Source organism: Galleria mellonella, unplaced genomic scaffold, assembly GCF_026898425.1.
Source record: "Galleria mellonella isolate WM207_F2 unplaced genomic scaffold, CSIRO_AGI_GalMel_v1 utg72, whole genome shotgun sequence".
Taxonomy (NCBI): Eukaryota; Metazoa; Arthropoda; class Insecta; order Lepidoptera; family Pyralidae; genus Galleria; species Galleria mellonella.
The window spans coordinates 358045-380126 of record NW_026442144.1 but is presented as its reverse complement, the minus strand read 5'-3'; the positions used below and the strand labels follow the sequence as shown (position 1 = coordinate 380126).

Here is a 22082-nt window from a genome sequence, read left to right as displayed (position 1 = left end):
TTGTTTTATTTATTACTACAAACCCTGCAATGAAAATAAATGAAAATTTGGTTAAGTTAGGTTCTGACAAAAAGTATTTCGGGTTCTTTATCTATTCAGCTTCGGAGTTCGAAAAAAATATATTTATGTATGGTTATTTGGATAGAATTATTTTGTTTCTTTTCGTGACCTTTAGTATTTGTGTTACTTCCAACATTCGAAGATTGACTACCATTATTATTACCAAAAGTTCCACAACTTTCCATATTAGCCATCAATCACCGAATACCATTGTGTTTATTTTGTAGTGGTCAGTTTTCTAGTATTGGCAGCTACACACATGCTAATGGTAGTGAAATTAAACAAAATTATTCGAATAACCAGTGATATGCAAGATAACAGTTCAGTTATTTATGTATTTTTGAATAAGTCTATTAGACTTCTCGAACGCAAATGAATAAGAAACTTCCCACTTCCTTATTTCTTTAGATAGACCGAATGAATTTAGAGATCTATAATGACGTGATGCTTTCCTATATATTTGATTGATTATTTTTGTTTGAAGTTGCATGTATTCGTATAAAGTGAATTATATAATAAAAACAAAATTATGATACTTTAGTATTCTAATTTTAAATTTAGAAAACAATTACTCTGTATTTCAAATTATATTCTATGTGTAATCATTGATTAATAAATATAGGTACATTCATATTTTGAGTTTAATTTTATCTTAATATTGGGGTAGTTTTCGAATAACAAATTTAATAGAATATGTAATTCATAATTAATTTTAATTATTACTATTATTATGTAAATAATTAATCGTCGAATAGTCCAAGTTTTAAAGTTTTTGTGAGTAGCAAAATTCAGCAGTCCTGGGCGAATATAGAGATAAGTATGGAAGTTGGTTAGAAGATTAAACTAAAGTAAAAGTCATGTCCTGTCTAAGCTAAGTCATGACAAACATGATCTGAAACAGTTTTATTTCTTGGATTTTTTAAATAATACATTATTTTATCAGTTTTTGACAATTTTAACAACACTATAATCAATAATTATGTATATAAATTAGGACAATAATAAATTTAGACCATTGTTTTTAGGCAATTATAACGTTAATATTTTTGAATAATCTAGTTTAAATATAAATCACATCTAAATCAGAACATAACTAATGAATTTTAAGTTTAATAAATCATAACGGTACTTTCTAATTTTAAATGAAATTGAATATTCTATACTTAGTAAACCTACACAGAGACCGACTGAACCGCCTTTTGCTCGTTGTCTAATACTTGCTTCCCGCTTACGGCGTGGCGGATGTTGTAGTGGGGAGAAATTAGTCAATTTCTCGACTGTTTTTTTAAATGACGATAACAAGATTTTAATCATTAATCAGTTTTTGTTGTTCTTTTTGTTTAAATAGAACAGGCGTATTTGTAGTAGCAAATATGATTATCATCATAATATTGTAAGTTTGTTGACAGGCGATGTCCAATCTTTTATCAGGTACGTATCACTTGCAGCATAATTTAAGTTTTATTATACAAAATAAAATTTAAATATTGATCTACAAAAATCTCAACGATTGTAAAAAAATCAGGATCGGTTTATAATTATGGAAGATATCACATGTATATGTATACCATACACACTAAAAGTGAATACAATTTAAATCAGAACCTTCTCTTATTTTAAATTAATTAACATAGATAGGTATATACACAATAAATGCACCGAAAAACGAAGATATTTTTCTTAGACATTCTAAAACTTGTTTAATTGATATTTCATATACTGCGTGTTTACCAAAAATATTTACATACAGATTTTACTTCACAACAAGCAATATATTGTTCAGCAAAGAAGAACGTCACAAACGTAAAATGGGATCAATACGGGAGCAAGTAAACTCTGTCGGCTGTAAAAATAATTGAAAAGTCAATTCAGTATTGGCAAAGTAATCGCGTAATATAGTTGAAAAAAAAAAAAAAAATAACAATATCCTTCTTTTGAAAAAGTTTAAAAATTAATTCTCATCATCATATTAGCTGTTAACTATTCATTGCTGAATATAAGTTTCCCCTTATTGGGGGGATATGCCAGTAGTTGTCACAATGGCAACGCATGGGGGTATCATGGGCGAAACAGTATACTCTGTTATGTCCATGGTGCTGTTCATGTCTATAGGCGACGGTTACCACTTTCCATCAGGTGGACCGTCAGCTAGTTTGCCATTCTAAGTTGTATAAAAAAAAAATTGTCAGGCGGTTGCCAGTCGCAGTTACATTTTGGTGATGTTTAAAGAGAGACGCTGATGCCTATCTTGTAATTACTATATAAGAACAAGATCCTTTATTATAATATAGTTGTATTTTTGCATATGTAGCATTCTAAGTTGTATAAAAAAAATTTATTTAAAATCGAAAGCGAAAGCGAAGTCAAATGGTCTGCCATGAAAAAAATACTAATTTTCGGATTAAATTTTGTATTTTTGTTTAAACCAAAATTGGTCCAGCAAATAGAGCTTAACATTTCGATTCTACCACAAAAGTACAAAGAAACGATATGATATGAAAGAAACGATTTTGAGTATTTTTAAACGGTATGTATTTAAACGTTAGATATATAGAAAACATTTCACGGTAGACCCCTGTTTGTTAAAATTTAACAAACAGAAATACATACTTAGTTTATTTAAATATTTAGAGTATTTAAATAATTCGCCATAGACTAGGTATACTTATTATCTGCGTCCACTTTCACATTGTATCATCTATTTCATCATCTTTTTATACGATACTGAATAAAAAAAATAGGAAAAACAAAATAAATCCAAATAGTGACAATTTTGATAATAATATGAACAAACATTGCGCAGCGCAATCGCATTTAGTAACTCTCATTCTTCTTTGTTTTTTCATGAAAAGCTATGTCTTGAATTTAAACGTTCTATTAATGCAATCTCTTGCCTCGTTCAAGAGGCAGGTAAAATTACACTTCTCTAATTTGACATTAACGTTTACATGTAAATTTATTTTGTCTATTTAGTATATTTTTTTATCTATTATTATTTATATTATATATGTTGTTTATGTATTATTATTTTCAATTATATATGTATTTTATTTAGGTTATAATCTTATTTTTATATTTAGAATTTTTTTTTCATTTTGTCTGATTCCTTTTTTGTGCATTTACTGTGTCTGATTTGCGCCATCTACCTTTCTCTCTGTACTTATCCATTCTTTATGCCAGGTTGTCTGTAAGAGATTATTTTTAACAATTGCATATGCATTTCTGTATAAATACTCCTTGACAACGGAATAAAGAGTTTATTATTATTATTATTATTATAAATCCAAATAGTGACAATTTTGATAATAATATGAACAAACATCGCAACCAATCGCATATTGTAACCTCGGTTCTTTGTTTTAAAGTGAAGTATGATTTTGAATTTAAACGTAATACTTAATGCAATAAGATTGGTTTACACTTAATGTGACATTAACGACACGTAAATAAAAGTTTTGTCTTCTCAGTGTTTTTTTTTATCTTTATAGACTGTGAATTTTGTGTCTAGGTATTATCATCAAAATAGCAAATTTACATTTATAGCATTCGTAATTGTATGAATTTTTTCAAATGGAAATTAGTATTTTTATAACATAAGTATATGGTTTACGTATTGTGTGTCGATTAAATAAATAAGAAGTTTACTTACATTTGGAAGCTAAAAATTTACATGCACAGATATAAATAATTTTCAAATCCATTAAAATCCAATTGCTCGTACATTATATGTGTTATTAATTAACAAGAAGGTACATATTGCGTGAAAGTTAATTATTCACGTCACGTATCCGGCACGCAGCGTATGCACGGGCTCGAGGGTCGACGCGCGGGCGCTGTCAGCTGAGTTGTCAGTCGTGTTTAGTTACGAGACGGCGTACGCGTCGGTTGTGCGCATTCGTTGTTCGCTTGATATGTACTTAACTACTAGTGAAATCCCGCGAGTGTATTTATCGATACCTGGAGTATTAGCTTTTTGCAATGACACGTGAAGGACTCTACGGTCGTCCGGATGATGAGTTTCAATCATCATCCGGTAATGTTTCCGATGACGAAGATATTGTACTAAGGAAGAACAAAGTGAAAGATATGATAGTTCGTTTTGAAAAAACATCACTAACAAACAGTTGCCGTGGTTCTAGTGAATCCTTAGAAAAATCTAAAGACACATTGAGTTTAACGAGTGTTGTTAGTCCGATACAAGCTCATTTCCAACATTTGTATCCAGTCACAAAATCTCAAGATAGAAATTCAAACGTATCAGTGAATTCTTTGCTATCGAACATATCGGAAAATGGGTATGATTCGAGTTCTTCTGGTTTTGTCTCTGATAGAAAGTCCTGTAGAGCAAGTTTGCAACCTCACAGACCTGCTCCACCACCACCTGAACCTTTTAATGATAGTTCTTCATTAGAAAGTAAATCGCCTGCGCCGGAGGAAACTAGGTTTACAGAAAGGAGGTATTCCTTTACAACTCCTAACACATCGCCTCAAGCAAAACGACGCTCGCGACCACCACCTGTTATACGAAGAAAATCATCGGCAAACGGCCAAACACACTTTGGAGGAGAAACCCTTTGGACTTACGGTGTTAGTCAAACCGAATTGGAAAAGTTATTGAGACTTAAAAGATCAGTACCCTCTGACAACGAGGATGAAGCAAAAAGTGATAGTAACGATTCGGATGCAGGTAGTAGTAGTGACAGTGATAAGTCGAATAGGGGTGCAGAATACGTTGTCAATAAAGATGACGATGCAACGGACACTTTATCAACGGATCATTCGACTGATACGTTGATAAATGAAGACGATGGTGAAGAGCAGGACAATGTTTCAATTAATTCAGGTGATTCTAGTGAAAATAGTACAAGTAATATGGACAATGTTGACAATGTTAGTATTAAATCTATATCATCATTTGATATGGTTCCGTATCAAAAGTACGATAGCATAACAATATCATCAGACGAGTACGGTTCGGAGGTGTGTCATGCACCCTCTACAGAATTCCTTACAGTGAGTGCAGTGAATGAATGGTGCATATCGCAATCAGTAGAACCTGTAGTCATTCCAGTGGAATCTAAAAAACAAAAGTATCGAAGGTGAGCTTTGACTTGTTTTCATTTTTAGATAGCAAGCGAAATATTTTCACTATCGCTGTACGACTTTGTCATACAGTGATAACAGGTAATGAATATTATCGCGTTTCTTTTAAAAGAAGTATATGTAGATATGATTAGATTACACTTGTCCATGATATTATCTAACTAGTTGTACAAAGGTACATGTTTATTCAGAATTGTGACTATATTTGAATATTAATATATGTTGTTATATGTACAAAGTATTCAAAGCAGACCAAAATGTAATTCATAATTACCTGCATGCTGCGGTACTTGACTATCATATTTACGTAGGTATTAAATGGAGTTTCACCTTGATGTGTATTCATTTAGTTCCAGGCATAGGTATGCAGTTAATTAATATTAACCTAGCGTTTGAAGAACAGGTGTCTTGTCTTATTATAGGAAATCTACAAGTATTTATATAGATATAAAACTTTTGCTGTAATCTTGGAAACTACACATTTGGTAAATCTATGTTGAAGGTTTTCTTACTAGAAATATTATATATCTCTTTATTAATAGAATTGAATACCATAATTTAAGTTGTTATTTCTTTTTGCAATGCAAAGTTTATTTGTTTCGATAATTTTGATTTTGCTTTGATGACGAGTAACAACGATATTATCAACGTGGAGTGTAGGCTACAAGGTCGTTCAGTACTTATTATTCTGCTAAACAAACCACGCTAAATCAGTCTCGACCATGGTATAAATAATATCAGTAAATAACGTTTGAGTTGGTAACTCCGAATATGCTTTGCAATCTATATTTTACTTCCTTACGTACAATTATATATCTGATAGCAAATTTATTTGCATAATCTTTAACTAGATGCATTATTGATAAAAGTTTTTTATAATAAATATGAGTAATTGTAAAATTGCCATGTAGTCCTGGCATAGAATAGGCCACTCCTTCATTTCCCGCGGGTGTTGTAAGAATTGACTAAGGGAGGGCGTGGGATAGGCAGCAGCGTCCCTTTTAAAACATCTCTAAAGCTCAACTGTGGTTGCCAACCCGCCTTTCAAGTGTGGCAACTACTGATGGGAATCTCCCGAAGGGGAGGTTTATGTTTAGCAGTGGATCGTTAAAGGCTGATATGATAATGGTGATGAGGAATTGTAATTTTGTCTATTTTGATTTATATATTCAGTAATTATTGTCACTTCATTATCCCATAATTAATTTTGGTTTATTTTCCTGTAGTTTATTGTCAAGCTCTGGTTCAATATAATTAGGTACAAAGTCAGTATGTAATTATTCTTTGACTTCGAATATTTCAAATGTTCATCAATTACTCTAATCTTAGAATGTTATTTAAATGTTATCATGAGTAAACATTCGTCAATATATATTTTGTACCTTTCAGTACTTATTTTCCGTATTTTTCTCCATGAGGACTGATTGTTCTGCGTTCTTCGAATATCTTTCGTGTTTAAGGTTTTTGTGCAATAATTTTATATTTATTATTTTTGGTTATGCATTATTCGGTCAGTGAATTTCTTCTTTTATATTATTTTAATAATATAATAAAATTCTGGTTATATGATGTCTGTATATGAGAGATATTTAACGAAAATGGATATAGATCCGGTTTCCGGACATGTTCTTAAAGGATATTTTTTTATACAATTTAGAATGGCAAAATAGCTTATGGCCCACCTGATGGAAAGTGGTAACCGTCGCCTATAGACATGAGCAGTACCATGGACATAACAGAGTATACTGTTTCGCCATGCGTTACCATTTCTGAGGACTTAGGTTTTACTCTTCTGTACTCTGTAAATTCACTGTCATATCCTACCCTTCCAACTGAAACACAGGCATGCAAACACAACTGCTTCACGGTTAAAACACGAGTGGGACAGAGGTACAAACGACTTTTGTATAAAGTCTTCTGGTACGGTTATTTAAAATAAACTTACATTGAAGCACTTTTGAATAGTCATTACATTTTTTTTAATCTACCGCTCGTTCGGAAAGCTGTCTCATCACAAGAAGAACGACGAAATAATTTTATTATTACTTTACATTTTTAAGTTTAAGTGTGTGAATACAAACCACCAATTAGCACTAATTCAATTAAATACTCAAAAAGAAAAAATATTGAATACATAACCAACTAGTTAAACAATTAATTAATTAAAAATTGATATATAGGACATATGACAGGATATGTTCTTAACTTACAAACTGGTATACGTTTCATTTTGATACGCCATCTAGAAGTGATCTATTTAATTGGTTTTCCTTCGCACGTACTAATGGTATTGGAAATAAACAAAATAATTCTATTCAAGTAATCAGCAACTTCTGAAGTTCTCGCGTAATGTAGCTGCCAAAAAACTAGTATATAGATAAAATGGAAGTGACATTTGCAGATTCCTTTATTAGAATTTACTTTAACGTTAATATGGTCAATTTTTGAGTCTATTAATTTGTATATATTGAGCGTATGTTAATAATTTCAATAGTAGACATTTTGTAAATAATATTTTAAATTCATTAACACAGTGGTTATTCATTTCTACTACTAAACTACCTGTAGATGATTTTGATTTGCATTCTGTTATTATATAAAGGAATTGGTGTAATTCGATATAATACATTATTACTATTTTGTAGGTATCGAGGTACTATTTGATATATCAAACGATAATTTCGCAAATTTACTAATGTTAATCGATGTAATCAAGACTTGTCGTTGCTGTCATTTATTAATTTGACTGTGCGTCATTAATTTTGTCTGACAACCATATACAGAGTACAAAGTCAATAATACAGCTCGCCAGGTGTAGGAGGCAATGGTCAGTCATCATTATGAATATCAAGTAGTCACAATAATAATAAAACAATCAGGTTTTTTAACGTTACACTTTAATACGTTGACGTTATATATGTACTTATACTTATCTACAATAAATACTGTATTGATATGCTCTATTTATCTTGCTAAAGTGTATATTATATTCAGTTAATGTAATAGATATTCATTGTCGGCAATTTGTCCTAATCTCATATTTCGTTAAAATTGTATGTCATTTATGTACGACATGATAATTGACGGAATTTCGAGAAAAAATTAAATTAGCTTAAATTCGTGTAAATTATCACGAGATCATGGACGTTCACTTTATTTTGCTTATTTCACTTAATGTTAAATTATTATTTTTTTTACATCTTTTCACATCACATTGAAATAGGCACAACAATTTTTGATGGTGCATATTACTTATGGATTTTCGATTTTAGTAACTAAAGAATAAACCAAAAGTTCAAATTCGAATAAATTGCCAATATGAAGTAATGGTAATGACACAAACGATGATAAATACAAGTTATTACGGTCGTCTGTTTATTTTTACAAATTAAATGCGTTTTGCGATTTTAATTTTGATAGAACTTATAATTTTATTTTGTTTATCTGACGAAATCTTAACTGTCTTGATAATTTTAGTTAGTTTAAAATTGCTTAAAGTAATGAAAGATATTGAAATTTGTAAATTGTTTTTTGCATTATGTACTCGTTTTTCTCTTTACTTCTTTATTCCATTAGAGAAATCGGAGTGATAATAAAATTGTCAGCTTCATTTATTGATGAAATATGACGGCATGTGCTATGTATCTAGTTGGTATTAAATTTCATGGACCTGACTCGTCTATATAACTACTTTATATACAGAGTATATAGATAAGACCAAGTTTATATTTCTAAAAATTATAAATGAAAGCATTTATGTTTGAAATGCAATACAATACATTTTAAATATGGGTCAAAGTCTTTTTCAGGAATTAGTGCAACGGCACTCTTATTTTGGAATTTGGAATACATCCCACAGCATTATGTTTTTGGTATTCTTTATAATCATTGTGATATAACCATCACATACCTTTTACTACAGGCAGTGTTAGGTCTATCTGAATAGTTCCTGATAGACCTACTGCTTCCTATTCTATTATATATTATTATATATATTTTATATTCTAATATATTAATGTACTTTCTATCAGGTAACGTGGTTTGACATTTCGAGTTGTATATAAAAAAAATGTAATGTATTTTTTACTCAATCCAGGAATATACTTTTTACTTTTTCTTGAATGTGGATTAAATAGGAATCTCGAATATATACCTAATTACAATGGAATTAATTATATTTTCACTCAACATCGTTGCTTATGACCTCAAAATCTTGAAGATACATTTTCTCATTTGTCTTAATACACTAATGTGTAAATAAAGAATGATTGTACTATTTATAATTGATATCCAAACGAGTGTTACTCTAAACAATGATATTTAGGAACTGCTAAACATAGTAGTTCCTAACTGTGACGTCACAGTGAGTATTTTTAAAAGCGCGCAGGCGTTGATGCCAAGGTTGATTACGTTTACATTCCAACGTGGGAAAAGAAAAACAAAATTTTTTGACATATTAATTAGTGTAATATCAAATTAACTATTAAGAAATAGATATTTAATACTTAATTAGTATTGGCCACTGATTAAACAATATCGAACTCGACTAGAGACTAGTTTATCTGGTAATGGTAATCATAGTATATATACATTACAATGTTGTAACGTAAATATACGTTACGATAAAACTTCTCATTATTCTGTTCTTTGTACTTTGAACTGTATGTTAAAGAGAATCTTATATTGTTTAAACTTATTCTAAAATAAATAAGTACCTTGTAAAACAAAGAAAGCTGGAAAGGAAACGGATAATACAATATAAAAGTGGAAGAATGCAGATGATATTTGCATTCGTCATCGCAGAGGCTTTGACTGGCTTATGAGGAGGAGCAGTTAAGTATTCATAACCGGTATCTATGCAGGATACGGGGTTTTTTAAATAGATGATAATGAAATGGTAATCTGCCTGCGCCATCAGTATACCCTTAAGAATGACGATAGGCGAGTATGAAAGCAGGTTAGTTGACTAATAGTGACGAATTTGAGAATAATTAATTAACTATGATGGTTTTCAGGCACCATTTCCAGGGAATCGCATGGTAATTGTACTGATAGGTTATATTACTAATAATATCGTTGTTAGTCCTCATTACAATAACAATCTCCTGTCCCCCCAAAAGTAGGAAATGGGTTCTAAAACTGGAAGAACCACTAGAAGTGTGTAATATATGAACATACTCAAAGAAGGTGGCTTAAAATAGGTAGGAAAAAAATAAAATTAAATCCAATTAATTGATAAATTCATAAATTTGAGAAAAAACATTATCATTGAGAACGAAAATTAAGTTGACAGCATACTTGATAGAAAATTTCACAAAAACATGATCGATATATCACGGACATCATTATCATCATATCAGCTGTTTACTTTTGTACAGAGGGATAACACCTTAATCTTCAGGAATGGCAACGCATGGGGGTATTATGGGCGAAATAGTATACTCTGTTATGTCCATGGTATTGCTCATACCTATAGACCACGGTTGCCACTGTCCATCAGGTGAGGCCGTCGGTTTATTTGCCATTTTAAGTTGCATAAAATAATAACCGTCCACTACTAAACCATAAACCTTCCCAATAAGGAAAGTTTTGCCTGTAGTTGCCACGCTTGGCAGGAGGGTTGGCAATCGTAGTTAGCTATGGTGTCTTAAGAGAATCATGCTGTGTTATTCATGATACTCTTAAGGTCCTAAAGTTCTAATATTTTTAATGTAAAAGCTTATAAAGGTGACTAAATGGACTTGAACGAAATTTGATATACACATAGGATAAACATCTTGAATTAATATATCATTATCATATTAGCTGTTAATTATCCACTGTCAAACATAGGTCTCTTCCACAAAATCACGTTGTAGTTCAAAAATATATTATAAGAAGTATATTTAGTAATTAATTAAACGGATAGAATATGTCCGAAGTAATTTTTTGTCATTGATGTGTCAGAAAATATATGAATACAATAATCCTTAGTAATTAGGATACTAGAGAAATGGTTTATAGCTATAAATATTTGCCTTTAAGAAGTTTAAATTACACAGAAGTGAAAGTTGAAACAATATTATGCACATGTGCACGGATTCTTTTATTTTGATACATAAAATAATGTGCAAGTTGTTGAACGTTAATATGGTTAACTACAGCTTTCTTTTTAATATAACGACATTTTAATTACGTAGATGTACGTGTAGATGTATTTTTAAATAATATACATTTTGTGTTGCTTTAATAAGAAAATAGAAAAATCGCCACAAGGCGATTATATAAATACAGAGAATTTAAAAAGCGTCATACGTACAAATAATTAGAATAAAAGTAATAGTTATTTTATCGTTATTAGTATATCTACTGATTAACCAGAATAAAAAATAGTTTATCCTAATCTACTTAAAGCTAATACTTTACCATTCCAAATACGTGAATGGATGCCAAATTTCTTGCCAAACTCGCTATATCAGATTTACAATATTAGTAAGGATGAGTACACAAGATACTCGTGCATTTAAAAAAATGTATTATATAGAAAATAGGGCAGATACTATTTGTTCTATTATATAAATTGGAAAGTTTGTAAATATGTTTAGATATTTGTTGATCATTTATATCCAAAGATAGCCGAAAGAGTTTCAAGATATTTTACTGAAAAACAAAATAATGTTTTAAACAAAATTATTATAATTCAATAATCAGTGAAAGAACTTCAATCAAATTTGATGTACAGATGGAGAAAGCATACTTCGGATTAGCATTAAGGCTAATTTGTAATCCTAATTTTTTAATAAGAGGGTAAAATCGAGCGATAGTTTACATTATTACAAGCACACTAGCTGTTTAGAGTATATATGTTTATAATGTTTTTTTATTAGGATTACTCTATGTATGGATATAAATAGGGCTTACTTGTAAAAATCTTCTTCTGTATATTTTGCTTTGTGTTTTGTTTTGAATTTTACATAAGTCGACCTATCTATTTTGATACCTGTGTAGTTGTTTATCAGTACATTTTATAATATCTGTTAATACTCAGATAGCTTATCAATACAACTGATAAACTATTAATGTACATATATACCATACATGAGATGGTTGCAAGGAACCAATAATAAGAATCAGTTTATTTATGTGTTATAATTTCAGATATTTCGCAATGAAAATCGACTACGACTTTAACAAAATGAGTATAGGACCAAATAACCAAGTAAATCTTTTTAATAAAAAAAAATATAAAATCTGAATTCATCATCATCAATCAGCCTTTAACTGTCTACTGCTGAACATAAGATTCTCCCTTGGGGAGTTTTGTCAGTAGTTGCCACATTTGGCAGGCGGATTGGCAACCGTAGTTAGGTTTTGGAGATGTTTTAAGAGGGATACTGCTGCCCATCCTTCGCCCTCCCTTAGTCGCCTCTTAGAACACCCACGGTAAAGAAAAGGATGGATGGATGATCAATATAATAACTATTATCATCAAAAATAATTTATTTACTAAACTGGCAGTATAATTTGTTTCTAGTTCGATATTTTTTTTATACCACTGAGGTGGCAAACAAGCATACGGCCCACCTGATGGTAAGCGATTACCGTAGCCTATGAACGCCTGCAATACCAGAGGTATTACGCGCGCGTTGCCGACCCTGAAGAAACCTCTTTATCCCCTTTATCCTCTTTATAACGATATTTATAAATATTCTCACTAAAAGTGATTTTATTATTAAAATTATATTAATAAAATGACTGAGGATGCAGACATGTTCCACGATCATATTTAAATAAATGTATTTACGATGGTTATTTTATAAATATGCAGGAGGATGACGTTCCAAAACTGGTTGCATTAGTAAATCTATATAAAAAACGAGCACCAAATACCTATATATGTAAGCGTATCACTTTAGAACGGCTGCACCCATTTGGCTAATTCTTTTTTTGTTGTATTTGTGATTGTTATATATAAATAAAGTAGGATACATTTTTTAAAGAAATTGTTTGAAAAAATATACAGAAAAAGTTTAATGAAAGACTATGGGATAATATAGTTACAAAAATCAATTCAGAATTCACAACGAAATCGATGTAATTATCGTAATGATGCCAAAAATGTAAGTAATATCATGTACAATATTGAACGCATCATATGAGATATATAAAGAAACATTAAAATACAAATACCTACGAGTATGTAAAGTAAAATAATATAATCGTAGTGTAAAGTCTCTGAATAAACCTCGACAATAATGTTTACATTGCGACGCATGATTCATCGAGACAATTTTTGACCTAATTGATAATTAATGTAATAATATTTTAATGTGGACTTATCTTTTTACTTTAATTGTAACTAGCGACCAACCTCGGCTTCGCATAGGTACAAATTGTATATATAAATCCTTCGTATAAAATATTAAAAGTGCAATTTGGAGTACTAGTTCTAGCGTGATGGTACAATGAAAATACAGTGGAACAGACAGGAAGACAAAGATCCTAAAAGTTATTTTTTTATTTACTCTTATTTATATTATTAATAATTATAAGTTTATTAGATTAGCTAAATTATAAAAATATTAAGTTGTAAAATAAATATTACATAGGTAACTGTAGATTGAAAGAATAGGCCACCTGTTCCTTTTTCGTGGATGTCGTAAGATATATTGATTGGTGAATAATATTATTATATTAATAATTGTTGAATAAGAGAATTAAATGGTCGAGGGATAGGCGGCAGCATCCCTCTTAAAACATCACCAAAGCTTAATTGTGTTTGCTAACCCAGCCGCCGAGCATGGCATCTACTGGCAAAATACCCCAAGAGAGAGACCTATGTTCAGAAGTGGATAGTAAACGGCTGATATCATCATCATTATCAACGATAGACTGTAGACATCGTACAACTGTGGACATGTGCTATATAATTATTTGTAATGCAAGGATTGGTATGCATCATAAATGATAAGTAAATATGTATACCTAAATGCATGTATGCAATATTATGGTACTTGGGCTACGATATATGGTATTGATTTCATATATATTAGGTTAAGTTAATAATACTTGAGACTTTGTACAAAAGTCGATTGCTTGGGTACTTCTTACCCATTCGTGTTTCAACCGTGAAGCAGTTGTGTTTGCATGACTGTGTTTCGGTTTGAAGGGTGGGATATGGCGTGAATTTACTGGGTACAGAGGAATAACAACTGAGTCCTCAGGAATGGCAACGTATGGGGGGGGTATCATGGGCGAAACAGTATACTCTGTTATGTCCATGGTACTGCTCATTTCTATAGGCGACGGTTACCACTTTCCATCAGGTGGACCGTTAGCTTGTTTGCCATTTTAAGTTGTATAAAAAAAAAAAAAACACCTAACGAGTTTCTCGAGTTTATTAGCGTCAATACATAATACAAGTCTTAACAGTACGTATATAAAAATTTCCAATTGAATATCTATAAACAAACCATATTAATTATTTATTAACAACGTATGTTTATCCTAAAATGAGTTTTGACCTGATTGATAAAAAATAATATGCTTATCTTTTTATTTTAATTAAGAATCTTCGAATATCACGTTTAGTAGGTATTTGTTAGTATGTTTTATATTACTGCAAATTATTTGTTTTTATTTTATACTGAGAATCCGGTCCAGCTTCGCTTCCACGGTTAGATAGAATATTCGAATATAATATATAGCCTACTAACTTTTACTCGCGACTTCGTCCATATGATCAGGATATGTCTAATGATCGGGATAAAAAGTAGCCTATATTTTTCTCCACTTGTATAGTACGTATATATCAATTTTTATAGTAATTCAAACCAGAGGGAGACTTTGTACAAAAGTCGTTTGCTTGGGTACCTTTGTCCCATTCGTGTTTCAATCATAAAGAAGTTGTGTTTACATGACTGTGTTTCGGTTTGAAGGGTGGGATATGGCGTGAATTTACAGGGGAGGAATAACATTTGAGTCCTCATGAATGGCAACGCATGGGGGGTATCATGGGCGAAACAGTATACTCTGTTATGTCTATGGTACTGCTCATGTCTATAAGCGACGGTTACCACTTACCATTACGTGGACCGTCAGCTTGTTTGCCATTCTAAGTTGTATAAAAAAAATTGTTTAAGCCGTTAAGGCGCTATGAGGTACTAAACTTACTTTAATATTTATAGTATAAGTAAGGATGTCATCGTCGCAGACATATTGCTTTCTATATATAAAAGAATTAATAATAATTTTGAAAATATGTTGAATAGTTTTTGAGTTTATTATCCATTATAAATAAACAATTAAATCTTTCCTTTTCATAATATTAATATAGATTATGTCATACTTATCTGTTTTCACACATTACGTACTTATATAATTTAAACCGCTCGAGATAACCTCTTGTTTTTAATAATTGGAAATTTGTAGGTACATACAGGATCACATAAAAAATATTTTTATTTACACCAACGAATACCTTAATTATTAACTCAAAACCTTATATTTTTACTTACAAAAATGTTGCAACTATGAAGATAGTCTTCATTAAAGGTTTCTGTGCCTTTTGTTATGCAAAATTAATTCTATCACAAATTAATTTAACAATGGTATCGACTCAGAGCCATCATTACCTCAACTTATCTTTAAATTTACATTTTTAAATTGATAGTTTAGCAAAACTATTATGATATGGATCGAGAATTAAATGTAAGGCGGATCTTATGGGATTCTATTAAAATTTAGTTTGTACTGGTTCTTAGAATAATATTATAATTATGCTGTAATATTAAATTGACATTTTAATAGTAGAAATAGAGAACGATGCTTTACTATTGTTGATAAAATTTATAGATTTGTATCAATATCGATACTTTTTTCCTTCAAGAAATATAGAGAAAAGAGTTTATTTTGTAGTCAATAAATGATAATAATGTAGGTATCTATCGTAGATTAATATTTTTTATTAATAATCACCAAAACCTTCTAAAAACCTATTTTAATTATCTTTTATCACTTTTTTCAAGGTTAGAAAAAAAAATATTTTAATAGCCAAAGTAAATTTATATTATTATGTATATATATATCTACATAAAGATGGTTATATCTATAGAAAAGTTGATGTGTGATGCTTACTTGAGAATATGCATTTATGGTCTGAACTTAGTGAAACTATAAACAAACAAACAATTGTTCGAACCATAAAATATCCTATTGATGTCTAGTAATAGTACCAAATAAAGATATTGATTGATATTTTGATTAGTTACTAACTTTATGTAGAGTGTTTCTATGATTATAACAAGATTTCAGTTTTATTGAAATTGAATAAAGTCGAGACGCCATCTGCTTTTTATATATGACCTTGTCACTTGGGGCTACAGTGACACAGCATTAAAAGTTAGGTTAGCTGTCGAAACCGCGGTGATTGGCAAGAGGCAGAAAAATGAGGCTGTGTGCAACACGCAAATCTTTGCACCGCTTACCATAACGACTGTTAGACCGTGGGATTCAAGTGTGGTTACGAAAAATTTCTATCAGTGCATCGTGTAGGGAAATGCAGTTTGCAACTCTTTCATTAAACACCTGTGCTTTAGGATTTTTTTAAATTAATCCAGTATCGGTTCTGAGTTTGTTTAGGTAGCAGACCGATTTACACAATCTTTATATATATATATATATATATATATATATATATATATATATATATATATATATATATATATATATATTTACGTCGAATTATTGTATACTAAAAGATTGTGAAATAAAAAAGACAATCACGCACCTTCTTGACCTTGTTTTACTCCAATTCAAATATTTGAGTATGTTTTAATCGATGGAATGATAACCCCGGCTACGTTGTTGGTATATGCTACCAATGAGGATTGATAGGTGAGGACGAAGTAGGGCAGTTGGTCAAACGTGATCAATTTTACAATAATTAATGATGAGGTTTCCAGGGAAACCGCATAGACTTTGACCTTATAGGGTTTATTTCTAGCAAACGCTGTAAAAATTTACTACTAACTATCCCTTTCTTCCTGTTATTTACGTAATACGTGAATAAAGCCAAAAGCATACATACACTCACACACACACACACACACAAACACACAAACACACACAAATACACACACAGACACAAATACATACATACAAACACACACACACACACACACACACACACACACACATACACACAAAACACACAAACACATACACACACACAAAGCATTAACCTTGTGTTTTTGGACTTAGGCGATATTTTGATTTTCTGTCTAGTACGTATTTAAATTGTTAGTTATAATAATATATTTGTGCTAATTCTATATAATATTTGTTTCTTTACAGACGATTAACGGAACGTGTCAATGAGTTGTTACACACCGAGCATGTATATGTGGAACGATTGAGGCATGTTGTTGAGAACTATATGCCGGAGTTAGGTCTAAGAGGACATGACACTCGCATGCCACCGTTATTGATGCAGCTCAAGTCAGCTATTTTCGGCAACATCGAAGACGTATTCAAATTTCATTCCGAAGAGTTCCTACCAGCAATGAGAGACTGTGAAAATGACCTTAGGAAATTAGGACAATGTTTCAGGAAGTTTGTAAGTATTCCTAATTTAATATCAGACTTTTAAAAACAGTGCGGAGAACTATGATCGATTATATTATAAATATATTTTAATCAAATGCAAATCTATAAGAATCGCTTTATACACAGTCATATGTATTTATGGAAACACTTTGGTACTTTAGCATAAAAATATATTGTCAGTTAAATAAATTACTAATAAGACAAAATATTTTTTTAAGAGTTTTCATATTAGAGGTAATCTACTCAATATTGCGTAAAAATTTGGATTCTGTTTTACCACGTGATGGCGATCGATTCTCGATCAAGAATCACGTGATCAAGAATCGATTGAGGCGAGATCGAGCTACGTTTTAATATTCAAGCATAATAGTTTTGTTTGTAAAGACTTGGCACCAGTTTTATATACTATATATTTCAGTCTTCGTTTTAATCACCTCGAGAGTGACTACAGTTGCTAAGATGGACTGTCACGTCACGACCATGTCATGCATTTACTTCATTATGTTATTAGTAATGCACGATTCTATTGCCCCGCTGTCGCCATATTACACTGGTCTAGTTTAGATTTAATCCGGTGAAAGTATAGGAATTTCGCTAGAAATATTCTCACTTAAAAAATTGTGTAACAGATAATTCACGAACAGTGACCAAAGTGTAGGATTTCTTTAAAAACAATTACCTAGTATCGTGTTGTATTTTGAAATATGTGTTGTATTTCAAAATACATCACTATACTAATTGTTTTCATGCTTCGCAAGAACAATTAAAATTCTACATCATTTACATGACGAACGTGTTACTGTAATTATTTTTATATACTTTTGATGAATCGTTAGAACACCCGGATGTCTCGATATCATATCCCATTATCATTAAGAAAACTGGTTAGAAATTAACATAGGCTAGACTATCAGGCGGATTGTATATTTGATTGAAATTTCTGTAGAAATATTAAAAATAAGGTTAATAAATCTCATCTGTAGTGAAAAGGAACCAAACGCAGTGCAAGGAAGGAAAGATATGAAAAAATATCTTGTACAAAGTTGCCTGGACAGTCCGTCAATAGTTCTTAATGTATGATAATGAAATGGTAACCCCGTCTGCACTATCGGTATGCGTTGGCAGGACATCAGTGAGTGGGGATAGGTGAGAATGAAACTAGGTCATTCAGCCCATTGTAACGAATCCAATAAGAATTAATCACGATGGTTTGCAGAGATACATTGCTAGCAATGGGGATTAATGTTTCCATCACTAACCATCCCTCTCTTCCACCTGTCGATAGTAAGTTGATACTTTACTATTAACTATACATCATTAGGGCGTAATTGGTAGTTATGAATGAATAGATACATCCCCTACCTACCTGTATTCTCTAAAGACAATAAAAGTTTTTTTTTTGCAGGAGAAAAAATTTAACATGTACGTGATGTACTCTAGAAATAACAAGAATGCTATTAGACTAGTGTATGAATACAAGGAGTTCTTTCAGGTGAGTTGCTTTTAACATTAATATATTGTTAATAATATAATTATGAACGGTTGAATAAAGGATTTCCCAAAGTTATAAAGTAGATAGTGACTCGTAAAATTGTGTGTAGATTATTTTAAAAAGATAAAAATTTTATCGCGTTAGTGTAATGTTTTTTTAATCATGATTTTTGGTGGAGCAAATTATTTATATTTGGAGTCGCTTAAAAATGTACGTACTCGTATATAGAAAATTACACGGTGAAAATAATAGGTTAATAAACATATTATTATGCATTCATACACAAAGTGTAGGTAAAATAATTATAGTATACATATTATATACTTTATGTATATAGTATAGGTATAGTAAGAAAACCTTCAAAACCATAATTAACTGATAATGAGTTGTTATGATAAGGATAGTTATCGAACAAGTTAACATTGCTTGTATTCGTCATCCTTGTGTAAACTGGTAATTTGATACCTTTAGTAGATATAGTCAAGACTATAGTCCTTAATTGGGTAGGCAGTTAGAAGGATTTGTAGAAATGCCTGTTTTAATATTTATTACATTAAACTGAAAAGATACCCGTTATTAATTCTCTTCGTCCAACTACACCATATTTTAATTGTAATAGTACAGAAATAAAATTTGATTTTGCGTCTGCATATATTGTAGCAAAACAGATTTTAATAAGACGTACGTTTAGTAGAAAAGCTATCTTTTAGACACTTTTTATTTTTTTTTATTCTGGAATCAATAGATTATATCTAGAATATTTTTTTTATTGGATGAAAATGGAATGGTAACCCCGCCTGCGCTAATGGGATACGCTGGCGGGGCACCAGTGAAGGGTGATCGATGAGGATGAAAAGAGGCCAGTTAGCCCATCATGATGAATTCATCAGGAATTAACCATCATAGTTTTCAGGGGTAACCGCGAGGAGGTCGATCTGGTTGGGTATATTGCTAGCAATGGAATTCTTAGTTTCCATTACTAACCATTCCTTTTCCCTAATAAAAAATATATACATCATACATTAGCCAATTATTGATTCCCATTTTGTATATATACCAGACGATATTATGTTTATTTTTGGAGGGTAGATTAAATTAAATAGAAAAAAAAATTATAATTATATTTTATTAATATGAAACTGGTAACTGAAATTTGCGTTCGTGATTTATTTTTCATCCCAAAGGTTGACTGTTAGAAGACGCTATTAACAGTAAGTTTACCTTTTGTACTATATTTTCATTTGGTCAAGTTACTTATTTATATATTTTTATTATATAAATAAATCCAATCAATATTTTTTTCTCAGGTAGTTGTTATAATTAGTTTTTACAATTAAGATGCCGAACGGTTAATACTTGTCTCTTATAATTTGCCTGCAAATGTCTAGTTTAGAGGTGAAACTATTTTCACAAAACGTACGTGAACAAAATGGCAGTTAGAGATTGATGGCTAATATGGAAGGTTGTGGAACTTCTGGTAGTAATAGGGGTCAATCTTCTACTGTTGGCAGTCACACATACTAATCAATACACAACTAGTGATATGGACTTCCGCAAGATAATACCTAGCTTAGTAAAATATAGTCAGTTTCGTTCTTAACCTAGTAAGTTATAATAAAACAGTAAAATTAAGGTTCAGTGCAACTCTTGATTTATTTTAGTCGTTATGCGAATATGGTTTAATTTTATTTGACAACTATTTATAGTTATTCAATTACTTTTTATGTAAGATAGTACCGAAGTAAGTACTGGCACCGTTTCACTTTAAATATTTTAAAATTCAAGATGCCATATTCTGTAGTTTTTAAACTTCTCGGAATTCCGTTTACTGAAAAAGTTCCTTCATGTAACTACTTTAGACAATGTAGTAGTAGCTACTTTCTAACAAAATGGCGTCTACAGCATCGTCTGTGGCACTGACCTTTGATTACAAACGATCGATGTAACATATCAACGCGGCAGGATGGAAGCAAATTGTCATAAGAAACAAATTGATCGTTGCATTATCGGCTTGTATATGCAGCCGGTAGCGGCGCCGTTGGTCGGCGCGCGCTATTATTTCCTCATTTCATGTAACTTACAAATGCGGAGAATTGTGAGTACTGTTAAACAACATCTAACTGTATAGACATCACCGTTACACATAGTAATACGTGTTAAAAACCATCATATCAAGAGATTACAAAAAAATAAACGCCGTTAGAAATTATAATTTGTTATAATTTTCATCGACATCTGTTCCGCGTATGAGTTTTAGTAGGTTGGTGGAGCGTGTTACTCAATAAAACATTTACTCTTTTCAAAACAATAGCTTTTTCGATATACTACAAAATGATTAAGAAAAATTGAATTAAACTACGTGTTTAATTACTGCTCTCTTTTATATGACAACTTAATATTTTAAAATTACTGCAAATGCCATATATTTAAATACAACAATTTAAATATATTGCATTTCAATTGTTGGTTAAGACGCATAAAAAAAGTAGTCAAAAAGCCGATCGGCGACCATTAGGTATAAGATAGTTAACTCATGAGTTGTCCTATTCATAGATTTTACAATGAATATGACATCTATTTTCTTGTGTAATCTTATTAATATAATGAAATTGTAATTAGACGATGTCTATATATGGGAGATAGGTTACTATAAATTGACATGAGAGATTTTAATAAGAGCAATAAAAACCATAATAGTAATTTTAAGAAATTGTCTGTTTATCTGTATACTTGTTTCGGTGTTTTGCAAAAATTACTGCATGAAATTGAATGCGATATTCATAGTTGTACTCTTGAAGGTCTACCTTAAAAACTTATATATGTTTTATCTTAATATGCCGTC

General features: G+C 30.8%; 1 protein-coding gene across 4 annotated transcripts in view; it reads left to right on the top strand.

Annotated features, from left to right (window-relative positions):
- Positions 1-3917: 3917 nt before the first annotated feature.
- Positions 3918-22082, top strand: part of LOC113516802 (FYVE, RhoGEF and PH domain-containing protein 6-like) — a 45045-nt gene continuing 26880 nt past the window's right edge. For all 4 annotated transcript variants that reach the window (XR_003402243.3, XM_026901275.3, XM_052900883.1 and 1 more), the window contains exons 1-3: positions 3918-5159; positions 17497-17758; positions 19154-19240. Coding sequence is in view for 3 of the 4 variants with exons in the window: in XM_026901275.3 (XP_026757076.1) it covers positions 4039-5159; positions 17497-17758; positions 19154-19240 (1470 nt within the window). In the remaining variant the exon portion in view is untranslated. The remainder of the gene's footprint in view (positions 5160-17496; positions 17759-19153; positions 19241-22082) is intronic.